The 27,902-nt window shown below is 41.8% G+C and overlaps 2 protein-coding genes and 1 pseudogene across 7 annotated transcripts in view; 2 read left to right on the forward strand and 1 right to left on the reverse strand.

The window, feature by feature from the left end:
* The window catches only part of RSF1 (remodeling and spacing factor 1), a 131,545-nt gene extending 104,909 nt beyond the window's left edge, over positions 1-26,636 (reverse strand). For all 4 annotated transcript variants that reach the window (XM_079787597.1, XM_079787595.1, XM_079787596.1 and 1 more), the window contains exon 1: positions 26,215-26,636. In XM_079787597.1, the coding sequence (XP_079643723.1) occupies positions 26,215-26,401 (187 nt within the window). In that variant the 5' untranslated portion in view covers positions 26,402-26,636. The remainder of the gene's footprint in view (positions 1-26,214) is intronic.
* LOC307108798 (elongation factor 1-beta-like) lies at positions 12,262-17,701 on the forward strand (annotated as a pseudogene). Its single transcript has one exon. The product of its transcript is annotated as an elongation factor 1-beta-like (transcript).
* Positions 26,637-26,847: 211 nt separating the features above from the next.
* Positions 26,848-27,902, forward strand: part of AAMDC (adipogenesis associated Mth938 domain containing) — a 29,154-nt gene continuing 28,099 nt past the window's right edge. For both annotated transcript variants that reach the window (XR_013814376.1, XM_079787586.1), the window contains exon 1: positions 26,848-26,947. The gene's annotated coding sequence lies outside the window, so the exon portion shown is untranslated. The remainder of the gene's footprint in view (positions 26,948-27,902) is intronic.

Below are 27,902 nucleotides of genomic sequence, written 5' to 3' on the forward strand. Positions count from 1 at the left end.
TCCATATGCATTATTTTCTAGATCTCTCTCCTTAATACTTGAGCAACGTGGTTGTTAAATGTTTTGTTCATGTTCCCTTTCAACTGTTTTGTTCCTTGGGAATCATTTTCAGTGGAGAAAAGTTGATAAAGTGAAGAGTAGTTTGAGATAATAGTTTATGAATATGGTCTTGCATAAAGGAATTCATGACCTTTTTAAAAGTTAAGCTAAGGCTGAATCACCTGTAATTTTCTTAAGTATTAAATTACATTTTCAATAAAAAAAATAAAAATAAAAACTTCCCCACCCCTTTCTGCTTCATTTTTGGGAGAAGCATCATCATCTCAATACTTAGCTCCTATGTTCATGAATTCTAATCTAATCTAATTGAAAATAAAATGCCCTGGCTGGCTGGAGTGTCATAACATACACCAAAAGGTTGCGGGTTCGATTCCCAGTCAGGGCATAATTCTTGGTCAGGGCATGTAAGGGAGGCAACCAACTGATGTTTCTCTCTCTCTCTCTCTCCCTCTCCCTTCATCTCTCTAAAATCTATAAAAACATATCCTCCGGTGAGGATTTAAAAAAAAAAAGAAAGTAACTGTTGATTGAATCTTCTGCATTTTAAAGAAAAAACAAATGTTCCTAGAAAGAGTGGTTTGCTAAGACTGGGTCCCTTGCCAAACCACAAAAGTGAAATTTATAAATATTTTCACATACATATTACTTTCAATGGATTTTTTTTAACTGCTGCTGGCCTCAAACAATAATACAAGTAAGATAAGGAAGGTACTTGTGGTGTTTTTGAAAATTAACTTGGGACTATCATGCTAAAAGTCCCCTTCTCCCACCGCTGAGCTAACATACATTCCTCTCTTCCCCTTCTGAAAGTTCTATACACTCAGTCTCCATTTTGTCACCCACTTGTGCCAGACTCACCAAATCTGACTTCCATTAATTATATTAAATGAATGCTTTAGTCTTTGTCTTAATTTAGCAGCATGTGACACTGGGACCACTTCTTCCTTGAAACCTAACCATCCTGTGACACCACTTTTTTGATTTCTCCTATTTCTTCATCCCTTCTAAAATTCCTTTGCAGAACTTATGCCTTCCCTTTGAAAGTTGGTTCTCTTTTAGGACTTCATTTCTTGTGTTTCTAAATTAGCTCATCCATCCTTTTGCTTCAATTTAAATATGTTGTCTCACTGTGCTGTTTATGGATATGTTCAAATAACAGAAAACCTTACCAGAGCAGCTTCACAAATAGGGGTTACTTTTTGTTATATAATAAAAAGTCCAGAATAACGAGTTTCTAGTTTTGATTTAATGGCTCAATAAATCCACGGCTCAACTTCTTGGAATTCCCAAACATTCCATGCTGTTTAGTCACAGCCTCGACCTTAGTATGTGCAGTTCCCTCAATCCTCAACCCACTTTTACTCATTCTGAGTTGTTTGGTTGTTGCACCTTAGGAAATAATCCTTTTATTATTCTTTCATATCATTCTTTTACATTATCAGTATTAAGTGCCCCTGCTGAGTGTCCCAAAACTCTATCATATATGCCTGTTTGACCACCTCTATCACACATTAAACAGGCCTGTATCTTCAGCACCTAGGACAGTGTCTATCCCATATACATCTGAGAAAGACTTATTCAATGAATAACTTGGACTTCAAAAAAAAGTTTTTCATAAAAACGAATTTCTCCTAACCCATAAACAATAATACACTTTTTTTTTTTTTTTACTCATACTTAAGGAACCACATAGAAACACAACAAAGTTCTAAAACCACTAAATGAAACGTGCATTTATGCCACCCAATCAACTATACCCTTGCTATCAACTTACAAGTAGCCATCCATACACTGGCTTTTATGAGTAAGCTTCCTAACATAACAAGAGAACAGACCAAGGTAAGTAAAATATAAGCAAAATAGAACAGACCATGACTTGTAACACCCTTCTCAGTCAGTCAACCCATTCCCAGCCTTAAGAACCACAAATATATCCCTATAGATTTGTCTTTTCTAGTTTCATATAAATGGAATCATACTGCACATACTCATTTTGTCTGGCTTTTTTCACTCAGCATGTTTTGAGATCTACCCATGTTTTGCATTTACCAGCAATTCACCTCTCTTTGATGTGACTAGTAAACCCATTGTAAAAATATACTAGAGGCCCACTGCATAAAAATTCATGCACTAGAAAGGGGCCCTCAGTCCGGCTGCCCCCTCTCACAGTCCGGGAGCCCTCAGGGGCGGGAGGCAACTCGGCGATCAGGAGAAGGCAATGCCCCTATCACACCTCTGCTGCTGCCTCTGCTGGCAGCGCAAGCCTTGGCCGGCCCTGGGCGGCTGGGCAGCCACCATCAGCGGCTTGCCTGCACCTCGGGCTGGCCCTGGGGGGCTGAGGGGCTGAGGGGACTGGGCACCGCTTTTTTGTGGCTGTGAGCGTTGCCATCTCTGAGGGTGTGGCAGTCAATTAGCATATTCCCTCCTTATTGGCTGTGGGTGCCTCCATCTTTGTGAGGGCATGATGGTCAATTAGCATATTCCCTCTTTATTAGATATGTTCATCCAATCATCTAGTGAACATTTGGGTTATTTCTAGTTTAAGAAAAGCTACGAACATTTGTGAGCAAATACATATATTTTTGTTTCTCCTGGGTAAATAGTAGTGGGAACTGATGAGTTATATGTTTAGATGTGGGTTTAACTTAATAAGAAATTCCCAAATGTTTTGCCAAAGTAGTTGCACTATTTAATCTTCTCACCATTATTATGTAAGATTTCCAGTTGATTCACATCCTCAACAACATTTGAGTTATTTTCAATCATTTTTAAAAGAATGTGTTTTCCATTCTGTTGGATAGAGTGTGCCAGAATTGTCAATAACATCCAGTTTGTTGATAACACTGTTCATATCATCTATATTCTGACTGGTTTTCTGTCTAGTTGTATTATTAATTACTGAGAGAGAAGTGTTGAAATTTCCAGTTACAACTTTAGATTTTTTTTTTTTTTCAGAGTGAAAAGGGGAGAGGAAGAGAGGGAGAAAGAAGGAGGGGGCATGAGAAACATCGATTTGTTGGTCCATTTATTTATGCATATTTGGTTGTTCCTTGTATATACCCTAGGCTCTTTTTAAAGATTTTTTAAAAACAGAGAAAGTGTATTTTATATTTATTCACATATTTATCATTTCTTGCACTCTTAATCTTTGTCTAGATCCAAGCTATCATCTGATCCATTTTCCTTTAGCTGAAGACTAGAGACCTGGTGCACGAAATTCATGCACGGGGGTGAGGGGGTGTCCCTCAGCCCAGTCTACACCCTCTCCAATCTGGGACCCCTCAAGGGATGGGCCTAAACGGGCAGTCGGACATCCCTCTCATAATCCAGGACTGCTGGCTCCCAACTGCTCGTCTGCCTGCCTTCCTGATTTCCCCTAACCGCTTCTGCCTGCCAGCCTGATCACCCACTAACCACTCCAATGCCAGCCTGATTGATGTCTAACTGCTCCCCTGCCAGCCTGTTTGCCCCCAACTTCCCTCCTCTGCCAGCCTGGTCACCCCTAACTGCCCTCCCCTGCAGGCTTGATCGCCTCCAACTGCCCTCCCTTGCAGGCCTGGTCCCTCTCAACCCTCTCAACTGCCCTCCCTTGCAGGCCTGGTCCCTCCCAACTGCCCTCCCCTGCTGGCCATCTTGTGTCCACATGGGGGCGGGATCTTTGACCACATGGGGGCATCCATATTGTGTGTTGGAGTGATGGTCAATCTGCATATTACTCTTTTATTAGATTAGCTAGGATAGAGGCCTGGTGCATGGGTGGGGGCCAGCTGGTTTGCCGGATCAGGGTGGGGGTTCCCTTGGGGCGTGAGGCGGCCTGAGCGAGGGGCCTGTGGTGGTTTGCAGGCCAGCCACGCCCCCTGGCGACCCAAGCAGAGGCCCTGGTATCTGGAATTTATTTACCTTCTACAATTGAAACTTTGTAGCCTGGAGTGAAGCCAAGGCTCCTGCTCGCTCGGTGGCTGGCAGCCATTTCTGTTGGGGTTTGTGTATATCTTCTATAATTGAAACTTTGTAGCCTTAAGTGGAGGCCTGGGCCGGCCAGGATGTGCGGAAAGCGGGGAGCAACCCTAGCCTCCTGCTCTTTCTAGCTCAGTGGCTACCACCATTTTTGTTTGGATTTGTTTACCTTCTATAATTGAAACTTTGTAGCCTTGAGTGGAGGCTTAGGCCAGGAAGGGCAGGCGGAAAGCTTGGCTTCATCCGTTGCCTGGGAAACCCAAGCCTCCCTCCTGCTCTCTGTGGCTGTAGCCATCCTGGTTGGGTTTATCTGCATACTCGCTTTGATTGGCTGGTGGGCGTGGCTTGTGCATGTAGCGGAGTGATGGTTAATTTGTATATTGCTCTTTTATTAGGTAGGATGTCACTTGTAGCCCAGCCAGTGTGTCTCAGTGGTTGACTGTCAACTTATGAACCAGGAAGTCATGGTTCAATTCCTGGTCAGGGCACATGCCCAGATTTCAGGCTTGATCCCCAGTAGGGGGTGTGCAGGAGGCAGCCAATCAATAACTCTTCCTCATCATTGATGTTTCTCTCTCTATCCCATTCCCTTTCTCTCTGAAATCAATAAAAATATATATTTTTAAAAAAATTCTTTTTGTACTGGCTGGTTTGACTCAGTGGATAGAGTATTGTCCCTGTGGACTGAAGGGTCCCAGGTTTGGTTCCAGTCAAGGGTACATGCCCAGGTTGCCAGCTTAATCTCCAGTAGGGGGCGTGCAGGAAGCAGCCAATCAATGATTCTCTCTCATCACTGATGTTTCTTTCTCTCTCTCCCTCTCCCTGCCTCTCTGGAATCAATAAAAGTGTGTGTATGTGTGTGTGTGTGTGTGTGTGTGTTTATGATGTCACTTATAATACCTGTCAGCTAGCTAGTAACAAATTCTCTGGATTTATTTGTCTGAAAAGGTTTTTATTACACCCACATTTCAAAGGCTATTTTCCTGGACACATATGTTGACAGTTCTTTTCATTCAGTACTTAAAAAAATGCTTCATTATCTCCTAGTTAGCATAGTTTCAGACAAAAAAGTCTTCATTGTTTCTCTGTATATAATGTTTTTTCCTTTAGTTGTCTTCTTTCCAAAGTTCTCTGTTTAACACTAGTTTTTAGGAGTTGATTATGTCTTTGGTATTTTGTGTTTGTCCTGCTTTTGGTTTGTTGGGATTACTGAATCTGTGAGTTTATCATTTTCATCAAATTTGGAAACTGTTGCGTCATTTCTTATAATATTTTTGGCTCCATCCTCCTTGTAAGATGTCAACTACACTTTATTAAACCTGCTTGGTATTTTTCCACAGATCAATGAATCATTTGATTGTTTTCCGTTTTCTTTCTCAGCTTCATTTTAAGATAAAGGCAATTACTGTATCTTCAAGTTCACTGGTCTGGTCTTCTGCATTGTCTAATCTGTTGCTAAATACTTTCAATTATTTTTTAAAATTTCAGGCACTGCGATTTTTCATCCCTAGAAGTTCCATTTGGTTCTTTTTTATATATTCCATTTGTCTACTCATTAGATTCATATTTTTCTTTAAACACATTAGTTATAATAGCTGAATACATTTATTAGTAATAATAGCTATTTTAACATCCTGTCTGCTAGCTCCATAACTTCTGTGATTTTCCAATCTGTTTCTTTGGACTGATTTTTTTCTTGATTATGGGTTACACTGGACCCACTACTTGGCATGTCTAGAAATTCCTGTTTGTTTGCTGGAAAATATCAATGTTACACTACGGTTATTGAGTGTTTTGAGATCATTGCATAAAAACTGGTAGGCAGGAAGAAAGCCATAATAGTTACAAAGCTCATCTCTTTTATTTCTCTCTCAGGGAGGACAGTCCTTCCTACGCTACTTATGGTATAATACCTAAAAAGAGATGGTTTGTATATTTTAATCCAGCTTACTAGATGCCAATAACAAGAGGGTAAAGACTCCTTATTACTCCATCATAGCCAAAGATGGACTTCCTAATTTTTAAAATAAAATTAAAGACATATGTATTTGAGCAGATCATGTAAATTTAAAGAAGAATAAATTATAAATTGATCCAATTTTATACATGAACTATCTAAAAAGAAACAATAGGCATATCATATATTGGTTTTTAACATTTCAAGAAAAGGGGGGGGGGCTAATATCAGATCCTTTAAAACAATTTTAAAGATGAATATTATTGTCTCCACTTTGATGAAGATCAGAAGTTAATACCTTTCCCAGGTGACCCAAATATCAAGTGGAAAGGTTAAGATTCTAACCCAGCTAACAATAAAGACCATTTTAAAAAATCTATACCAAGGCAGGGATGGTGGAGGGGTGGAATTAACCAAAGTTCTTATATGCATATATGCATAACCCGTGGACATAGAGAATAGTGTGGTGAAGGCCTGGGGGGCCGGGAGGAGGAGCAAAGTGGAAGGGTTCAATAGGGAGGGGGGAAGAGGGGACATCTATAATACTTTCAACAATTTTTTAAAAAATATATATTTTATTGATTTTTTACAGAGAGGAAGAGAGAGGGATAGAGAGCCAGAAACATCGATGAGAGAGAAACATCGATCAGCTGCCTCTTGCACACCCCCTACTGGGGATGTGCCCGCAACCAAGGTACATGCCCTTGACCGGAATCGAACCTGGGACCCTTGAGTCCGCAGGCCGATGCTCTATCCACTGAGCCAAACCGGTTTTCGGAATACTTTCAACAATTTAAAAAAAAATAAAAATCTATACCACATTGTTTCCCATTATTTCTCACCAGAGATACTGCATGGGATTTGGTTTACCAAACTACCAAACTGAATTCTTAAACAATCCTGTGTTTTACTTTGCCAGGTTATTATTAACTATCAATCAGAATATTTGATCAGCATGGTAAAAAATTTTACCACACTGAGTTGAGAATATTTCATATAAAGGTAATGATGCAGTGTCATTGCTAGCCTATTCGACATTTTGGCAAATTGATGTATATTTATTTAAATTTAAAACTGGTATTTTAACATACTTTAAATGGCTTGTAGACCCTTGGTTGTGATTCATTCAAGCCAATAAACCCCTAAGGAAAGCATATATTTCCTATTTCATGTAAGCAGACATTATGTTCACCATGTAATGTTAGAGACCACTAGAATGTAAGTTCCATTAAAGTTTTATTCATAAGACATAGTGTGGTGAAGGTTTAGCATACAGTAGGTAGGCAATAAAAGGGACCCATAGTTTTAATTCTCTAAAAGTAGAATGACAGAGATACATTACATCAAGATGGTAGGCTGACCTTGCTGCCCAAACCCCTTAATATGGCAGTGAAAAAAGTAATGGGCTTATGTCTCTAATAAATATGGATTAACAGGGACTGTATTTACCTTACCTGCCTGAAACAACATGAAACAAAATATATGAAAAAATGGCAATTAAGACATTATACAAGAGGCAACAAAAAGACAGCGAACAGTGATATATGAAAGATGAGAAACAAAGATCAACCCTACAATTGCCCCAGCTACTATCTAGGTAAAGAGGCAAAGAGGAAGGAACATAAAACACTCAGGGATAAATGTGACAAGAGATGTAGAAGACCTATTCAGTGAAAACTGCAAAACACTGCTAAAAAAAAACGGGGAAAAACACCACCACCTAAATAAATGGAGCAATGTACCAGGCTCATGTATCAGAAGACTCAATATCGTTAAGGTGTCAATTTTCCCCAAATTCATCTGCAGATTCACCATAATCCCAATAAAAATTCCAGGAAACTTTCTGGTAGAAATTTGTAAGCTTATTCTAAAATTCATATGGAAATGCAAAGAACCTATGATAGCTAAAACACCCTTTAAAAAGAATAAAGTTGGAGCACTTAAATTACCTGACTTCAAGACTTATTACAAAGCTAGAGTTAAGTCAAGGCAATGAGAACTGGCCTCAAGATACACAAACAGATCACTGAAACAGAATGTAGGATCCAGAAATAGACCTATTATAGTCAATTAACTCTTGAAAAAATGTAACTGAAATAAAATTAACATAATATAAAACCCACCATTTTAAGCATTTTAAAGTGTACAATTCAATGGGTTTTAGTATATTTACAATATTGTGCAACCATCACCCCTAATCATGGAATATTTTCATCAACCCAGAAATAAATCTTGTTCCTTCCAATTTCCCCACCTCAATCCATTTCAACCACTAATCTACTTTCTGTCTCTATGGATTTGCCTAATTTGGAAATTTAATATAAATGAAACCATACTCAATGAAACCAAAAGTTGGTTGTTTAAAAAGATGAACAGAAGTGATAAACCTTTAGCTTGATTAATGAAGAAAGATAGAAAAAAAGGCTCAAATTACTAAAGTCAGGAATGAAAGGAATATTCTAATGACCTTACAGAAATAAAAGGATTACTAAGAAAATACTATTTACAAATGAATGCCGACATATTAGATAACCTAAATGAAATAGACAAATTCCTAGAAACTACCAAAAGTTACTCAAGAAATACAGAATCTGAATACCCAGAAGGTATTCAAATAAAAAGATTAAGTCAGTAATCAAAAAACTTACCCCAAAGAATAGCCCAGGACCAGATGGCTTCACCGGTTAATTCTACCAAATATTTATAGAAGAATTAACACCAATCCTCAAACGCCTCCAAAACACAGAAAAGGATGCAATACTCCCCAACTCACTCTAGGAGGCCAGCATTACCCTGATACCAAAACAGACAAAGAAATCACAAGAAAACTATAGATAAATATCCTTTATGAATATAGACACAAAAATCTTGAACAAAATACAAGCAAACTGAATCCAGCTACATACTAAAGAAATTACATAAAATGACCCCGTCGAATTTATCCTAGAAAAATGTACGGGTTCAAGGACAGGGACTAGTCATGCCAGAAAGACCAGTAAGTTGGGGTTTTGATCCACATGACATGAGCTCCACCTCCGTGGAGGGGAAAAGGACAAGAGATTGAGTTCAATCAAATGGCCAAAACTCTACTAAAAACTCTGCTACAACCGAAGGTCACGGTAGGTTCCAGACTGGTGAATACATTGATGTGCTGGGAGGGTGATGCACCCTGATACCACAGGGAGAGAGCATGGAAGCTCTATACTGGGGCCCTCCCACATTTTGCCCTATATGTCTCTTCATTTAGCTGGTCCTCATTTGTATCCTTTAAATAAAGCCATAATTGTAAAAACAGCACTTCATTGTATTCTGTGAGTAGTTTTAGCAAATTATCAAACCTGAAGGGAGTCACAGGAACTTATAGCTGGCATCTGACATGGGGCTGTCTTATTGGTGACCGTACCTTTACACCTGTGGAATCTGACTCTAGTTTCAGGTAGCTAGAGTCAAAATTGAATGGTATTGCAGTTGGTGTCAGAATAAAAGCCAACCAAGAATTTTTGTAAAATTTGATATGGTGACTCTAAAATTCTAATGAGACAGGAAATAAGGGCAGGAAATAACCAATAGCTTTTCAAAAAAGAACATGGTAGAACTTGCCTTATCAGATAGAATGACTTAAATTAAAGCTATAGTAAATAAAACCATGTGGTTAAAAAAACATCAATGTAACAAATAGAGAGCCTAGAAATAGGCCTACACGTGCATGGAAATTGGTTTATGAGAGGTGGCATTACAAATTAGTGAAGGGGAAAAAACCTCACACATTACCCAAAATTAAATTCCAGCAGGTTTAAGACTATAACTTGAAAAACAAAACTTTTAGAAGAAAATACAGATGAGTGTCTTCAGAATCATAAAAAGGTGTGTGTGTTTTTAACAGCATAAAGTGTAATTTAAAAAAAAAAAAAAAAGGTTGGCAATTATACTACACTGAAATTTTAAAGTTTGGGTCAACAGGAAATACTGTAAAAATAGTAAAAATGGTAAGCAATATTGAGATATTTACTTTGCAAATAAAAATGACAAAAAACTAACATCAAAATAAAGAACTAGCCGAAACCGGTTTGGCTCAGTGGATAGAGCATCAGTCTGCGGACTGAAAGGTCCCAGGTTCGATTCCGGTCTAAGGGCATGTACATTGGTTGCAGGCACATCCCCAGTAGGGGGTGTGCAGGAGGCAGCTGGTCGATGTTTCTCTCTCATCGATGTTTCTAACTCTCTATCCCTCTTCCTTCCTCTCTGTAAAAAATCAATAAAATATATTTAAAAATAAAAAAAAAATAAAGAACTGCTACAAATCAATGAAAACAGATAACCACAAAGAAAATGGGGAAGGCTGTTATAAAAAGATGATTCACAGAAGGGAAAACTGAATGGCTGGAAAAACATGAAAAAATGTTCAACCTTATCACAGTAACAATAAGAAACTAATTCACAAGGACATTATCAAAAACTTAAAAGTCTGACAATACCAAGTGTTGATTATCTAACACTGGCAGTGTATAAACTGGTAAAGCCAAGAGCAATCTGGCTACACTAAGGCTAATATATACCCTTCAGCCCAGCAATTCCACCTCTAGGCAAAGCCATTAGAAAGTTCATTACAGCATTTCTCCTAACAGCACAAAAATAAACAAATTAAACCTAAATATTCAATTTAAAAAAAAATGACAGTATTTTCATGTAATAGGATACTATACAGCAGTTAAAGTAAAGAACTAAAATAACATGCACCAACAGGAATATATTTCAAAAACAATGTTTAAGGGGGGAAAAGGATGTTGGGAATGAGTACAGTATTATACCATTTACATATAAAGTTTTAAAGCATGTAAATCCAAACCATGTATCATTTATGGATACATAAATATATACTCTTAGTATAAAACTGTTCGTGGGAATAATAAACTCCAAAATGGAGGACAGTGGTTGCCTGTGGGAATGGAGGAAAGAGAATCAGAACAGCAGTAACACCGAGAGGACTTTAAATCAATCTGTAATTTGTAAAAGCAAAAGCAAGGATATTGAAAGAAAAGGAACATCCTAAAAAAGTTTAGAACGTCAGGGATTTTAAAAAAAAAAGCCATGAAAATCTTTCAGGAAAGAAAAGAAACTCACTTACAAAGGAACAAGAATCAGATTGACAGATTTCTCATCAGCAACAGTGGATGCTAGAAGATAAAAGAGCAATATTGTCAAAGTTCTGGGGGGAAGTTATTTGAACACTGGAAAACTGTATTCAATCTAAATGGGCACTCAGAAAAGGGGGCAAAATAAATATATTTTCAGACATGCAAGAACTCAAAGTTCACGTTCACCACTTAGAAACCCTGTTTGAAAAAAGAATGTAATACAGCAAAAGAATTAATCTAAGAAAAAATGTGGGAATCAAAAACAATGGTGAGCAAATAAACTGTTAAAACACAGTTTAATTTAAATAATTGTTGAGGAACATACAAATAAATGAAGGACAAAATGGAACTAAAATCCCAGGTAGTTAATATATGGAAGGTTGAGTGTGGGACTGAGAGGCAGGATCAGGGAGAGAGCCTATTAAGATTCTTATATTGCTTTGTGTAAATTACAGTTATTAAAGCAATTTACTGTGCTCTAGTATCAACCTTAGAGAAAATCTCCCAATATTCATTTCCTTGTAGACAGATTATTTACATTATTGATAATTCTAGTTTAAAAAATATATGTAATTTCTTTAAGTGCTAACATTTTGTTTTTCAAGACAATGGACTATCCTTCACTAATTAAATGGCCTGAGACCAGACTTTATAACTCAAGTAACATTACAGGTTTGAGTTACCACATAAGTGTCTAATACCATGTATAGCAGTTGGAGAGTCACCCCTGATATTGAATTCAACTCAAATATTTCTGATAAAGAATCTTTCAAATTAGTCAAGAATTACTGAGCAATCAACCCACACAAACAACACACATTTACTTATGTACTTCCCATCTATATAATGTACTCAATCCACACAAAATATTTTACATATCTGTTTCTCAATTGAGAATGGCATTTCAATTTGAAGTTTCATTTCTTTGTAGGGAGGGGGAAACAAAGAATATTCAACAAACTATCAAATCTTTAATCAGAAGAACACAGCAATCTCTAAAATTATAACAAAAATTTTAAAAATACCCCAGTTAAAAAAGCTTTACCTATGAAAGAATACAATTAAACACCAATGCCAAGATAGTTTAATGAAGTTAATTTTAATTACCTTAATTTAAGTACATAAATAATGTACTCTAAAAACTGCCCTTAACAAAATGTTAAATATTTTACATATGTATAGCAACTTAAATAATTCACAAAAACAAAAAAAGCAGTAAAATAAGATCAGATTTGCCTTAATCTGTTTATTCAAGGTAAGCTTTTAGTAAGCTATACACTTAACACAGCTAGTTCTTCAATTAGTGTTTGTATATGTTTATTAGAATTCTGAATTTTTTAAAATAGGAAAGCACACACATTCTCCATAAGCCCTGGAGGATGTTGGATAGCCAGTTTCAGCTCTATCCCCACAGGCCTGATCCGGACAGGAGGGAGCCCAATCCTGTGTGCTGAGCATCTGTCTCCTGGTGGTCAGTGCGCTTTATAGCTACCAGTTGTTCTGTCATTCGATCGCTTAGGTTTTTATATAGAGAGACTGGTGAGATATGAATTGGGTCAAAGGCTGTGGGGAGTGAGAAGAAAGGCTAAATCTGAGATTTTGTAGGTAGAATTGATGTGAAGGGTCTTTGAGTAAGAAGAGTTTAGTATGATTTCTAAGTTTCTGACTTAGAGAATGAGGAGTTAATAGTTCATTTTATTGTGGAAAAAAGAAATGGCCAAAAAAGTCCAGGTGTCCCGGATTGCAAGAGGCCTCTAGTAATATTATAACAACTTCTAGCTGATTTCCCTATCCTCAAGCTGCCCACTCTGCTTTTCCCAACAACTCAAAAAAATTTTAGTTTCAGAAATAAAAATTTCAGGCCCAACTGGTGTGGCTCATTGGTTGAGCATTGACCCAAGAACCAAGAGGTCCTCAGGTGGGGGCACATGCCCAAGTTGCAGGCTCAATCCCCAGGAGGGAGCATGCAGGAGGCACTGGGTTGATATCTCTCTCTCTCTCTCCCCCTCCCGCTCCTTTCCTCTCTGTCCAAGGTCAATAAAAACATTTTAAAAAATAGAAAAGACTTCAAGGTATTTATAACTCATGTCCCAATCTAATTTTCTCACATGGTCTGAAGTTCCTCAACCACAAATCTTTTAGAAACATAATGCCTAAAGTTAACAATTGCCTGGACAATCCGAAATGTTTCACACTTCTATGACTTTTCCCATGCTGTTCCCGACCTGGAATGCTTTTCCATCTCCTAGTCAACCACTCAAATTTCCATAATGACTACAGTGATGCTTTGATATGCCCTGGAAAAAGATAGTTACTTGCTCTTTTCTGTTTCCAAAGCAATTATACTTCTACTAGAGGCCCGGTGCATGAAATTCATGCACGGTAAGGTCCCTAGTGGCTGCCAGCTGATGGCCGGGGCCTCCCTTCTCCCAGCTGCCTGCCACCGCTGCCCCCTGGTGGTCAGTGCACGTCTAACTCCCAGTTGGTTGAACTCCTGCCTGTGGGGACAATTTGCATATTAGCCTTTTATTATATAGGATATCATTTTTTACATAACTAGATTCATATAAATATGACCATGTAAACATGATACGTATATGCTGTTTACAAGAGACACACTTTAGAATTAAAGACACAAGGAAGTTGAAAGGATGGAAAAAGATATACCATGAAAAGCAGTAACCAAAAGACAACTGGAGTGCTATAGTACCACTGAGACAAAATAGACTTTAAGACAAAATTTGAAGTAAAGTACCAGGTGACAACAGACATTCCTGGCTACACATCAGAATTGCCTTTTTTCCCCCTCTTAGTGCTTGGGAAGATTGACTGCACTCCTCTTTCCTTTACTGCCCCCACCTTCCCAGGTCAGTCTACACTATGGGTTTTGGAGACCGGAGAAGTCCCACCAACCTCCTGTTGCTCAACGACTACCTGGGGGACAAGAGCTACATGGAGGGGTATGTGCCATCACAGATGCTGCAGTATTTGAAGCAGTCTCCAGCCCACCACATACTTGTATCATCCCCCACATTGGTATAATCATCACATCAAGTCTTATGAAAAGGAAAAGGCCAGCTTGTCAGGAGTAAAGAAAGCTCTGAGCAAATATGGCCCTGCTAATGTGGAAGACACAACAGGAAGTGGAGCTGCAGACAGTAAAAACAATTATGACAGTGATCTCTTTGGATCTGAGGAGGAAGAGCAAAGCAAACAAGTGAAGAGGCTAAGAGAAGAACACCTTGCACAGTCTGAGTCAAAGAAAGCCAAAAAAAGCTGCTCTTTGCCAAGTCTTCCATCTTATTAGATGGAACTTGGGGATGACAAGTCAGATAAGGCAAAAGTAGAGCATTGTGTCAGGAGCATTCAAGCAGACAGCTTGGACTGGGGGCTCTTCTAAACTGGTTCCTGTGGGGTATGGAATTTAAAAACTTCAAATACAGTGTGCAGAAGATGATAGTTGAAACAGATACACTGGAGGAGCGGATCATGGCTTTTGAGGGCTTTGTGCAGTCAATGACTATGGCTGCTTTCAGCAAGATCTAAAACCCATCATGGATCATTGGCCTTAAATAAAAGCATGAAAGAAAAAAAAAAAAGAATTGCTGATGCCAGGGTCCCGATCTCCAAATATTCTGATTTTATGGATTATGACAAGGCCAAGGCATCAGTATTTTTCAAAAGGATTCCCTAAGGTGATTCTAATGTGTAGCCAGAAATAGTTGATTAAATTACCAGAGTATACTAAAGGTTGAAAAACACTAAGCTAAAAGGAAAAAACAAGGTCACTTCTTTTATTTAGGGTAAATGGAATTCACAACAGTAGAGGAACAAACTCTGGAGGCCTTTGATGACATACTGCACAAAACTTTACAATATAGGAGATGGGGTCTTACTTCAAAAAGATTCAAGAGAATTATTTCCAAGTCTGAGTAACATTACAGTCCTAAGCAATGATGAACCAATAAAGATTCTTTTTTAAAAATATATATTTTTATTGATTTCAGAGAAGGAAAAGGAGAGACAAAAACATCAATGATGAGAGAGAATCACTGATTGGCTGACTCCTGCATATCCCCTACTGGAGATTGAGCCCGCAACCCACAGGGAATCAAACCATGACCTCCTGGTTCAAAGGTTGATGCTCAACCACTGAGCCACACTGGCTGGGCCAGGTAAAGATTCTTGTTCAAGAAATTCAATTGTACCTTTGAATTTGCATTTCTTTACTTTTAATATACACATATCTCAGCATCCCATTATAATAGTATCCTATCCTATATATCCTCCTATATAATAAAAGGGTAATATTCAAATTGACCCTAACAGTGGACCAACTGGGACCGATCAGTTGCTATGACACGCACTGACCACCAGGGGGCAGACGCTCAACACAGGAGCTGCCCCCTAGTGGTCAATGTGCTCCCACAGGGGGAACTCCGTTTAGTCACAAGCCAGGCTGATGGCTGCGAGCACAGCAGTGGTGGCAGGAGCCTCTCCCGCTTCCTTGGCAGCGCTAACGATGTCCGACTGCCGGCTTAGGCCTGCTCCTGGACTGTAAGAGGGCGCAGGCTGGGCTGAGGGACCCCTCCCGAGTGCACAAATTTTGTGCACCAGGCCTCTAGTATCTTTTATAATAATGCTCATACTAATATAATTAGAACTTTTAAAAGTATATAGCATAAATGAGTAGAAAAGCATGCTATTATCTGACTCAGAAGCCTAAGAGTTCAGATCATTGCTCAGTATTCAGACCAAGACCATGGTACTGAGGATCATAGTACAATCATAAGATCATAGCTGAGGGGACAGTACAGTGGTCAAGAACTAGGGCTCTTGAAGCCAGATTTACCCAGTTTTAAATTCCCACAGCACTATAAACTATCATTATACTATCAAATTTTCCTCCAACTCTTTAATGCTGTGTAACCAGACAAGTTACTTTTCTCTAAGATTTAAGTTCTTTATACAGTAAAAATAGTTACAGTAATAGAGTGGTTGTGAGGATTAAATAATCTTGGTAGAAGACCCAGGCATATGCCCCGACTGGGAATCAAACCATGACCTCCTGGTTCATAGGTCAATGCCCAGCCACTGAGCCACTCTTTTAAGTTCTACCTTCAGCCCTAGCTGGTTTGGCTGAGTGGATAGAGCATCGGCCTGTGGACTAAAGGATCCCGGGTTCGATTCCAGTCAAGGGTACATGCCTGGGGTTGTGGGCTTGATCCCCAGTAGGGGGCGTGCAGGAGGCAGCCAATCAATGATTCTCTTTCCTCATTAATGTTTCTATCTCTCTCTCTCCCTCTCCCTTCCTCTCTGAAATCAATAAAAATATATATATTTTAAAAAGTTCTACCTTCAATTAATACATCCTTTCCCATCTGAATCCATGGCATCAGCATTCATCCAACCTAATCTTCACCAAGACCTGGGGCTGCTATCTCCAAATCAGATTTTAAATCAGTCCACCTGGATGAGACCTTTGAGGCCAGCATAATAGCAATATTACAGCAATTCTTACCCTACTGCCAATTACTATCTCACTAGCCCACGCCCCCATCGTAGCCTTGCCTTATGATGCAGATTGTTACCTAAAAAAATTAAAAATGAAACTGCCTTATGACCCAGCGATTCCACTTCTGGGAATATATTCAAAGAAATCCCAAACACTAATTTGAAAGAATATATGCCACGCCCCCTGCCATGTTCATTGGAGTGTTATTTACAATAGCCAAGACTTAAAAGCAGCCCAAAGTGCTCATCTGTAGATAAGTGGATAAAAAAGCTGTGGTACATTTATACAATGGAATACTACTGGGCCGTAAAAAAGAAGGAAATATTACCCTTTGCCACAGCATGGATGGACTTGGAGAGCACTATACTAAGTGAATAAGCCATTCAGAGAAACACAAGTATTATATGATTTCACTCATATGTGGAATCTAATGAACAAAATGAACTAACAAGAAAGACTTATAGAGAGCAGGATAACAGTTGGGATGGGGGCTTGTGGGGAAGTGCAGTGATTGAGCAAAAAAGAGAAAGAAACTCATGGACAAGTACAACAGTGTGGTGATTTGCAGGGGATGGTAGGAGGTGGAGGAGGGAATGGGGGGATAAATGTTTATGGAAGGAGACTTGACTTGGGGCGGTGAGCACAAAATACAGTGTACAGATGATGTGTTGTGGAACTGTGTACACGAAATCTGTATAATTTTGTTAACCACTGTCACTCAAATAAATTAAATAAAAAGGAAAAACAAAACCAAAAAGAAAAATCCCCACAAAGTTTATTGTACTTGCATATAGCAGATAATTAATACACATAGTAAAGTAGCTAATAAATGCTTACCTTTAAAAAAATATTTCTATTGATTTTTAGAGAGAGAGGAACGAGAGAGAGAGAGAAACACTTATGTGAGACACAACAACGATAGGCTCCTACATGCCCCCTTACCAAGGGGGCATATGCCCTGACCCAGAATCAAATGGGCAACCTTTCAGTGCACAGAATGACATCCAACCAACTAAACCACACCAGCCAAGGCAATGCTTACCTTTCTTCTTTTTTTTTTTTTTAATATATTTTATTGATTTTTTACAGAGAGGAAGAGAGAGGAATAGAGAGTTAGAAACATCGATGAGAGAGAAACATCGATCAGCTGCCTCTTGCACACCCCCTACTGGGGATGTGCCCACAACCAAGGTACATGCCCTTGACCGGAATCGAACCTGGGACCCTTGAGTCCGCAGGCCGACGCTCTATCCACTGAGCCAAACCGGTTTCGGCAATGCTTACCTTTCTTAACAGTTAAGAATCCTATATAATAAAAGCCTAATATGCTAAGTGTCTGGTTGACCAGTCAGGCATTCAACCAATCAAAGCGTAATATGCTGATGATATGCTAAGGCCACTCAATTGCTTGCTATGACGCTATGACGTGCACTGACCACCAGGGGGCAGATGCTCTGACCAGTAGGTTAGCTTGCTGCTGGGGTCCGGCTAATCAGGACTGAGTCCGACAGGCTGGACACGCCATTGAGCCCTCCTACAGTCCCTCCCCGGCTGGCCAACCTCCCAAGTCCCTCCCTGGCCCCGATCGTGCACTGGTGGGATCCCTCGGCCTGGCATGCACACTCTCGCAATCCTGGACCCCTCGGGGGATATAAGAGAGCTGGTTTCAGCCTGATCCCACAGGACAAGCCGAGGGACCCCACTGGTGCCTCTAGTTTAACATAAACTTCAAGGCAAATTTCTTAGTAATTAAAAAACAAGTTAGTCAATTTGCATTAACCAGCCCAATTTAGCCAGAAAAATCCTGTTCCTGTTATCTCCAACTAGAGGCCCGAAGCACGAAGATTCGTGCAAGAATGGGCCTTCCTTCCCCTGGCTGCCTGCACCGCCTTTGCTCCGGCCCTGAGCCGCCTTTCTGCCTTTCCACGCTGTCCAGAGACCCAGAGCAACTGGGGCAGAGTGGAATGCCTGCATCCCACCCTGCCCCCGGCCGCTCAGTGCCTGTGTATGCAAATTAACCCATCTTTGTTGGGTTAATTTGCATACTTGCTCCTGATTGGCTGGTGGGCGCCATGAAGGTACAGTCCATTTGCATCTTACTCTTTTATTAGTGTAGATTCTGGGACAATGCCAGCAACCTCCCTCCAAACCTCCATAACTTTTGGTTACCTCAATTTTGTAATATACCAAAAAGGATGGAGAAGAAATACATTTCTCTCTTTCCATCTACCAAATGCCCAAAGAATGTTTCTTTTATCAAAGGTGGGAAAGCCAAAATTTTCTTCCATCAAACCAGGTTCTGGTTGCAGCAATGCTACCACCAATGGTCTACCACTGTTGACCCACACAACTCCCAACACATGCATCTGGTAAGAACTTTTGTTTAAAGCAACAGATGGTGGCTCCAGTTATGACCAAGTCACGTTTGTACTTTATCTAATACACCTAAAAACTACTGTCACACAATTCAATCAGCAGCAGCAAGGGAGAACATAAGTTACAGCCACCACTCCAGTTAAATATAAAAGGTATATCCATACTTGACATTTTAACTGTAAGAGTTACACCCCAAATTATTAATAAGTGTAAAAAAGAAATCAAACCTAAAATTGCTCTAAAAAAATAAAATCTTTAAAAAAAAAACAAACAAACAAAAAACCCTAATGATTCCACTTCTTTACCCTTTACCCTAGACCAGTGATGGCGAACCTATGACACGCGTGTCAGCACTGACACGCGTAGCCATTTCTGATGACACGCGGCCGCTGAGGCGGCCACATGCCGAGGATGAAACATTTGCTACTCCTGAGGATGAAACATTTGCGAAATGTTTTTTCCTCAAAGTGACACACTACCCGAGTTATGCTCAGTTTTTTGGCGAAGTTTGACACACCAAGCTCAAAAGGTTGCCCATCACGGCCCTAGACAAATAAATCAGTCAACCATAGTACAAATTATGGGAAAGATAACACATTATCCATACATACTTTAATAGACAGTTATTAGATAAATATAATGTCTCAAACAATACCATGTAAAGACTATCTTTAAAGAATGAAAAAGTATATTTTCCTCTTTAAAAAGAATGTCCTGTCCTAGCTGGTTTGGCTCAGTGGATAGAGCAACAGCCTGCGGACTGAACGGTCCCAGGTTCGATTTCAGTCAAGGGCACATGCCTGGGTTGTGGGCTTGATCCCCATTAGGGGACGTGCAGGAGGCAGCCAATCAATGATTCTCTCTCATCATTGATGTTTCTATCTCTCTTTCCCTCTCCCTTCCTCTCTGAAATCAATAAAGATATATTTTAAAAAATAAAATAAAATAAATTAAAAAGAATGTCCTTTCCAGGAGAGGAAAGATGCTTGGGAGCTTTGAGAGTTGGTAATCCCACAAAGTTAATGTCCACTTTCACTATGTCCGGATCTCCTGGTCATCCTCCTCCAGGTCAGGAGGAAGCTGGGGAAGCCCAGACAGCACAGAATTGGGAGAGTTAAAGTAGATTGTGAGGGAGGAGGGAAGGGATAAAACAGCACCTTCAGATGGCACACCATTTTCCTAGTCTAATGACTATCAACAAGAAAACTTTTTTTTTTCCTAATAATTTCAGCATATAGGTGAATTTTTCAAATAACAGTCTGAATAACACCAATGGTCAGTTAGCTGTATACACTTGAAATCAATCTCTGCACCTTGGTTTTCTTCCCTGCAAAGTAGATGCAAAAGTCCTTTCTTTCTAGCCCTAGAAACGCAAAGACAGTCTCCAGACTATACAGCAGCGGTTGCCAACTGGTGGTCCGCAGACCACTGGTGGTCCATGAGGTCCGCAAGGTTGGCGACCGCTGCTCTAGAGCACAGGTTCCCACGCTTTCTAGGTTCATGTTACCCTCATTATTTCAGTAATGTTTTCCTTCATAGCAGCCTTAGGCCAAGGAAGAATAACAGTCCCACTTACTCTCAGCAGCCATTTGAAAAACAAACCTATCTCAGCTGAAAAAAAAAATTCATTCTTAAATAACCACAATTACTACTTATAGAATCTGTATTACAGTTGGGCACTGCACAACTTCTAAAACTTTGGAATCAGATTGGACACTGCTATCCTTATTTCCTGTTCCACAATTATTTTCTTTCTTTTTTTTTAAATTTCTTTATTGATTAAGGTGTCACATATTTGTCCTCATCCCCCCATTCCCATCCCACACCCCTCCCCACGGATGCCCCAACCCCCTGTTGAACTTAACCATTGGTTAGGCTCATATGCATGCACACAAGTCCTTTGGTTGATCTCTCCCCCCTCCCCCCACCCTCCCCTATCCTCCCTCTGAGGCCCGATAGTCCGTTCGATGCCTCCCTGTTTCTGGTTCTGTTCTTGTTCATCAGTCTATGTTGTTCATCATTTCCCCTAGATGAGCGAGATCATGTGTCACTAGAGATATACTTATAAGAACTGAATGTGAGACGAGCAATAATAGTTATGCTGACAGGCAAATGAATCAGTCTGTAGTGAGTTTCTTTCTGGACCAACAGTTCTTTTGAGACCCAATATCAATGTCCACCAGTTCCTTATGTGTACATGCCGGCACTGACCCCTCAGCTCTGGATGGTGGACAAATGGTGGTAATGCAGGTCCGACTCCCTCTGGTTTGGTCTCGGCCGGACCCAGGGGCACGTGGCCTCACCCGGACCCAGGGGGTGCGTGGCTTCACCTGGACCCAGGTGCGCGCGGCTTCACCCGGACCCGGGACCCAGCCTCACCCGGATCCAGGGGCACACGGCCTCGCCCAGACCCAGGATTCAGCTTCACCCGGATCCAGGGGCACATGGCCTCACCCGGACCCAGGGGCGCGTGGCCTCTCCCGGGCCCGGGATCCACAATTATTTTCATGCAGTGTTTGCATTTTATCACAGGAACCCTCAAAACTCACAAAGCTATGTCATCAAAAGGAATGTAGCACAATCTAATTTGGAAACCATGAACTCTCTCAAGCTAGTAGTTCACCAGGCAACCAAGAGAAGTCAAGCATTGCTCTATCTCCCTTGAAAATTTAAAGTTCGCAGCAGCACCTCTGAGAGTTGGTGGCAATACCCTGGGGTGCCGTGGTGAAATTTGGGAAACATGTCCACATGGTAAGGTATTATATAATTTTGTGGCTTGGACTCACACAGACCTGGGTTGGAAATCAGATTCTACCAATAACTATATAATCTTGGGCATTAAGCAGCTGAATCAATCTCTTAAACCTTAGCTTCTATGCCCATCAAAAAGGAATAATACCAGCAACCTCAGATAATAGTTGTAGCCCTAGCCGGTTTGGCTCAGTGGATAGAGTGTCCGCCTGTGGACCAAAGGGTCCCGGGTTAGATTCCAGTCAAGGGCACATACTTTGGTTGCAGGCTCCTCCCCGGCCCAGGCCCTGGTAGGGGCTCGTGCAGGAGGCAACCAATAAATGTGTTTTTCTCACATCAATGTTTCTCTCTGTCTTTCCCTCTCTCTTCCACTCTCCCTAAAAGTCAATGGAAAATATCCTCGGGTGAGAATTAACAACAACAAATAAAAAGCTGTATGCACATAGTAAATGCTCAATAAATGGCAGCTATTATTATATCATTAAAACTGAACAAGTAGTTTATAAAACCAAATTTAATAATTGACTCTGTGGGGATGAAGGTAACATTCTAAGCTGAAGCCACAATGTCAAATTAAAATGTACAAATTTTTAGAGGAAAAATAATAAAGTGCTTAAATAAGGGCAATACAGAGAACTATAGTATCTTCCAAACGATGTCATAAATGTTGATACACCTATCACAATGCCTAGGTAAAAAGTACTAAATTGGCAACTCAGAAGAATATATATGTATGCTAAAAAGTGCCTTTTGGCCCTTGCCAGTTTGGCTCAGTGGACAGACCTAGGGACTGAAGGGTCTCAGGTTTGATTCTGGTCAAGGGTGCATACCTTGGTTGCAGGCTCCGGGGCGAGTGCAGGAGGCAACCAATTAATGTGTCTCTCTCACACTGATGTTTCTCTCTCTCTCTGTCTCCTCCCCCGCCCTTCCATTCTCTCTAAAAGATCAATGGAAAAATATCCTCGGATGAGGATTACAAAAAAAAAAAAGTGCCTTTCAAGGAATAACCACACTAGGAAACTAGGACCCTTTAAACAGCATTAAGAACTGTGTTTTAAAAATACTTAAATTTATAAGAAGCAAAACTCACTTGACTATAACAGACTTTTCATCAAGAGCATAATGGCTCAATATATCTGCTCAAACCACTTTCTCACATGCTAAAAATTTATCATTTTAATTCCAAATACACCTGTGTGTCTTCTATCTCACAAACATCTGTAATAAAATTTGTAATACAAGAATATCTGTAGGTGCATGGTTTATGAAAGGAGTTTTGAATGAAGAATTTTTATTTATTTATTTAAAGTTATTACCCTTTTTTTTGAAAAAATATATTTTATTGATTTTCCACAGAGAGGAAGGGAGAGGGATAGAGAGCTAGAAACATCGATGAGAGAGAAACATCCACCAGCTGCCTCCTGCACACCCCCCACCGGGGATGTGCCCGCAACCAATGTACATGCCCTTGACCGGAATCAAACCTGGGACCCTTCAGTCCGCAGACCGACGCTCTATCCACTGAGCCAAACCGGTTTCGGCTGAATGAAGAATTTTTTTATTTTTATTTTTAATTTATTCATTGATTTTAGAGGAGGGAGAGAGAAAAAAACATCAATTTGTTGTTCCACCCATTCATTTGTTGATTTTTAAATATATATATTTTTTTATTGATTTCAGAGCGAAAGGGAGAGGGAGAGAAACATCAATGATTAAAGAGAATCATTGATCAGATGCCTCTTGCACGCCCCCTACTGGGGATAGAGCCTGCAACCTGAGCATGTGCCAGTGGCGGAAATCGAACCTGGGACCCTTCAGTCTGCAGGCAGATGCTCTATCCACTGAGCCAAACCAGCTAGGGCCATTAGTTGATTCTTATATGTGCCCTGACAGGGGATCGAACCCACAACCTTGGTGTACCGGGAGGACATTCTAACTAACTGAGCTACCCAGCCGAAAGGATTTTTGAAACATTTCATTTGATCCTGAAATTATTTCAATTTACTGAAGAAACTGAGGTTCACAGAAATTAAGTAATTTGTACTACAACCCACATATTACACAGTTCAACACTAAAACCCATATCTTTTAATTCTTTCTAATACACCACAACTCCTTTCGGAAAGACTCAATTCAAATCTTGTTGGTTGGACCAGTATTGTTTCATCAATTATTTCAAGTAGGTTAACCATCACCAAATGCCTGAAAATGAAAATCTTTGCTGTGCACAGTAATGGCATTTCACCTGCAGAGACTTTTCATTTGCCAAGTATCCTGAATTGTGTGATATTAATAATTATTGTTAGGCCACCTTATGACAAGACATATTGTAGTTGGAAATGCAGTGGCTGAGCCCACTGGTATAATCTTTCAGCCCATATTATTTCCCATTTTTTACTTAGCTGGTGTCCCATTGTTCAACTCTAGATAAAAAGATAACATGAAGTATTAAACTGATTCTGATTATTTTATCTTGTTATTAATATAAGCCAAATGCAGTTGCCAAGATACTTAAAAGGAATGGAGGGGCAAGCATGCTTGTATACTCCTCAAAATACAATAACATCACAGAGGTGCCTTTAAATTTGGTCAAAGTAAATTCCAAAAATAATTTATCAGCAATCCCTTTCCCCAAATTCCCACATTTTCCCTCTGATAGATTACTATCATTTCCCAGGGTATCCTAAAAGCAAATTACTAACTAAGGCATTCTACTTCAAAATGACCAATTCCTTAGAAATTGAATGTAAATACAATTTAATAATTAAATTGCTACATTGGAGGACTTAAGTTTTAAAGAAATTCTATAGGAAGTCTTTATATAAAGTCTCAATGTAACTAGTCACCCTCCTATTTTATACTATATAAAAAATTAGCCTTTTATGTGCCAGAGTTTGTTAAGAGTAGAGATGATTTCGGCAAGAAAGAGTAAATATAAGCCTGCACCAAAACTACTGTATTTATTTGGGTCCCTGGTAACATAATATCATTTTCTCTATAGGTAATATTTTAAAGAACTTCACACTTGGGCCCTTCCTAACAATGTAAATATATAGTTAACAGAAACTTCATTTCTATGGAGAATTGAAGATGGAAAAGAAAGAGCTGTCTTGTACAACACCAAGTCCACTTTGGCCAACGAATACGGACAAATAAAAAGATCTATCCGGAAAACGTTTCTTCTCCAGCCAAGGGCTGTTCCCAGATAAAGGCAATGATCAGAGTACAACAGAAAAACCTTCTCTGAGGGAAGAAATGTGCCAGGAAAAAAAAAAAAAGCATGGATCGGAAATAAATAGGGAGTGAGTGTATGCGCTCAGTGTGAGGGCTAGAGGCAGCAGGCGCAAACGCTGAGATGCTCCAGCGAAAAGACCCAGCAGCAGCAGGAAGTTTCAATGGGGCCGGGCAGAGCATGCGCCCTGCACCCGCGCGGTGGCCTTATGTGGAAGGAGCACCACTTGCAAACACCAATAATAGACCAGCGGCACCAGAGAGAAACATGAGCAACAAGCACCTCTTCAACTGTTTCCCCTCCGTCTGAGCCCCTCCTCCAGCCTACATATTCACCACCCCACCCGGCAAATGGGAGGGCGACTTCTTCTTCCCCTAAGCCTGGCTGCCAAGATGAAGGGGGAAGGGACTGAAAAAGTGGGGAGATGCTTTTCTATGGGGGGGGGGGGGGGTAGGGAGGGTGGTGTTGGGGTGGAGAAGAGGGAGAGAAAAACTATAGGGAGGAGAAATTAACCCTCTAGCCTCCAAAGTGGAGGTGAACCGACTTAGTCCCCCAAAGCGAGCATGGAGGAGGACCCCCCTCCCACGGGGGAGGAGCAAATCTGCCTACTTGCAGGAAGGAGTTTTGGGGGTTAAATAGGCCCTCGAGGAGAAGCCAAGAGGGACGAGAGCCGACTCTCTCCGGGGAGTTCCCACTAGAGGGAGAGCTGAAGTGTCCGCTGGCCCCCGCCCACCCAGGTGGAGGGAAAGAAAGGGGGCGCCCCGAGATGAGCCCAGCCTCTCCCGAGATGGTCAAGAGGATGGTGGGAGGAGGGGAAGCAGAGCAAGGGAGAGGAGGAGGAGGAGGAGGAGGAGAAAAGCGCAAAGCTGGCCGGAACCTGCGCTCCCCTTCCCCCGCCACCGAGAGGGAGACGGGGTGGGGGGCCGGCCTCTGCCGCGGGGTAGCAGTCCCAGGGGCAGCCGCTCAGCACAATGACCCCTCCCCGCCCCAAGCCCACACCTAGCCCGCGACTCCCCCACCTCCAGCTCGGCGCCCGGCCGAGTGGCTCTAGGGGGCCTCCGCCCCGCCTCCTCACTGCCCGAGACCCCCGGGGGCTGAGCAGGGAAGACAGGCCGGGCGGAGCGGCACCCCAGGGCGGGAGGTAGAGTCGCGGCGGCCCAGGGGTTGTGTGAGGAGCAGAAAGAAGCGTGCCAGGGCCGCTTCCCGCCGGGCGTTCGGGCCCCTCGCTTACCTTCCCCGTTGCCGACGTCCCGCGGCGGCGCCTGCAGCACCCGCTCCAGCTCAGGGAACGGCAACTCCGGCAGGTCGAGCAGCGGCCCGTAGCGCTCCAAGAAGGAGCACACCACGGCGAAGTTGGGGCACGAACCCGGGCAGCCCGGAGGAGCCAACGCCGCCGCCGCTGCCGCCGCCGCCGCCATTTTGAACTGGAGGATGGAGGAGGAGGGGATGGGGGGGTTGAGGGGGTGCTGGGGTGCCGAGGAATAGCAGGGTGGCTTTACAGACGACAGGAGGCGCTAGCTCGTGGACGCCCCTGCACCGCCGAGCTCCTCCGGCTCGGCGCCGCGATCCCACAATACAGCAGCGGCCGGGAGCAGTCGAGCGCCGGGTCTGACGGGGGAAAGAGAGACGCTCCGTGCCTTTCACTTTCCTCCCTCTTCCCGCCCCCTTCCCTCCAGGTCCTTCGCTCCGCCCACTTAGAGTTCCTCACTGCCTCGTGTGACAGGGGGAATGAAAACAAGGGAAGCCGGGCAGGTAGGCGGGCTGGAAGCTGAGGAGGCGGGACTTTCTAGGACCGGTAGCCAATAGACTTTGGGGGGCGGGGCTTCGGGCGGCGACGGGCACTAGGCTCCTTCGGGGCGGGGCGTGTGGGGAGAACACCTAGATCCGAGGGCCCGTGCTCCCCGAGGCGGGAGGAACAGCGCGGAGCGGTTGGGGTTCGCAACTCCCTGGAGAGAGGGCTTTGGGTGAGTTTGCCGGGGACTCCCGAGAACTGAAAGAGGGGCCACGAGATGGTGAGGGGCGTTCAGGAGAGTGAATCAGAGAAAAAGAGAATATAAGGAAGAAGCACGATTGTGGGAGACGTGGGAAAGGGGTACGGTAGAGGGGTGCCCTTAACTTGGGGTTGGGATGGGACCTGTGTGAGGGGGAAGTCTCCGGAAGTTTGCTGAGGGGTATTTGCTCTCTGCTGCGGTGCAAGATTCGCGGCTTTGCTTTCGGAAAAACAGTGTCTGAGGGTTCTAGGGGACGAGGGCCTACGGAACAGGGCTCTGCGGAGATCACCGGTCTGAAAAGTTGGGGTGCTGCCAGGAGATCGGAGTCCGAAAGGACCTACCTCTGCAGGAGGACCAAGGGGTGAGAGGGCTGGGTTGTGCTGTGCTTGCCTGGGTGTGAGGGAGAGGGGCTCCGTGGAGACTCTAGGGTCTAAGGGGATTGGTCTGTGGGGTGGGAGCAAAGGGTGGGCCAGGACTCGCACTGAGAGGGCGGGCGTGATAGGAGATTTGGTGGAAGAGCAAAAAGTTTGACAGAGGACAGGGCTCCACCTCGTTGGGGGCAGCAGTGAGCATTCTCCCACAAAGAATCTCAGAAAACCATCAGTAATGCAAAATGGAATGTACAGCCTGAGATGCAATGTGCATTATGGTTCAGGAGCCTGAGCTTTAGATTCAGCCAGACTTGAATCCTAACAGAACCTCTTGATACCATTGGGGAAGATTCTTAATTTCTTTGAACCTCTGTAAAGTGGGGGTGATAACAGTGCCTACACCATAGGGTCTAGAGATAATTCACAGTCTATTGATTAGCACAATGCGCTGGCACATTGTAAGTACTTTTTAAAAAAGGAGTTCCTAAAATGTAGATTGAATCCAGCTATAATTTATACAGTTTACTACTTCGAGCCAAAATTTTCAATGTGCATTT

This window comes from Cnephaeus nilssonii, assembly GCF_951640355.1.
Source record: "Cnephaeus nilssonii genome assembly, chromosome: 13".
NCBI lineage: Eukaryota > Metazoa > Chordata > Mammalia > Chiroptera > Vespertilionidae > Cnephaeus > Cnephaeus nilssonii.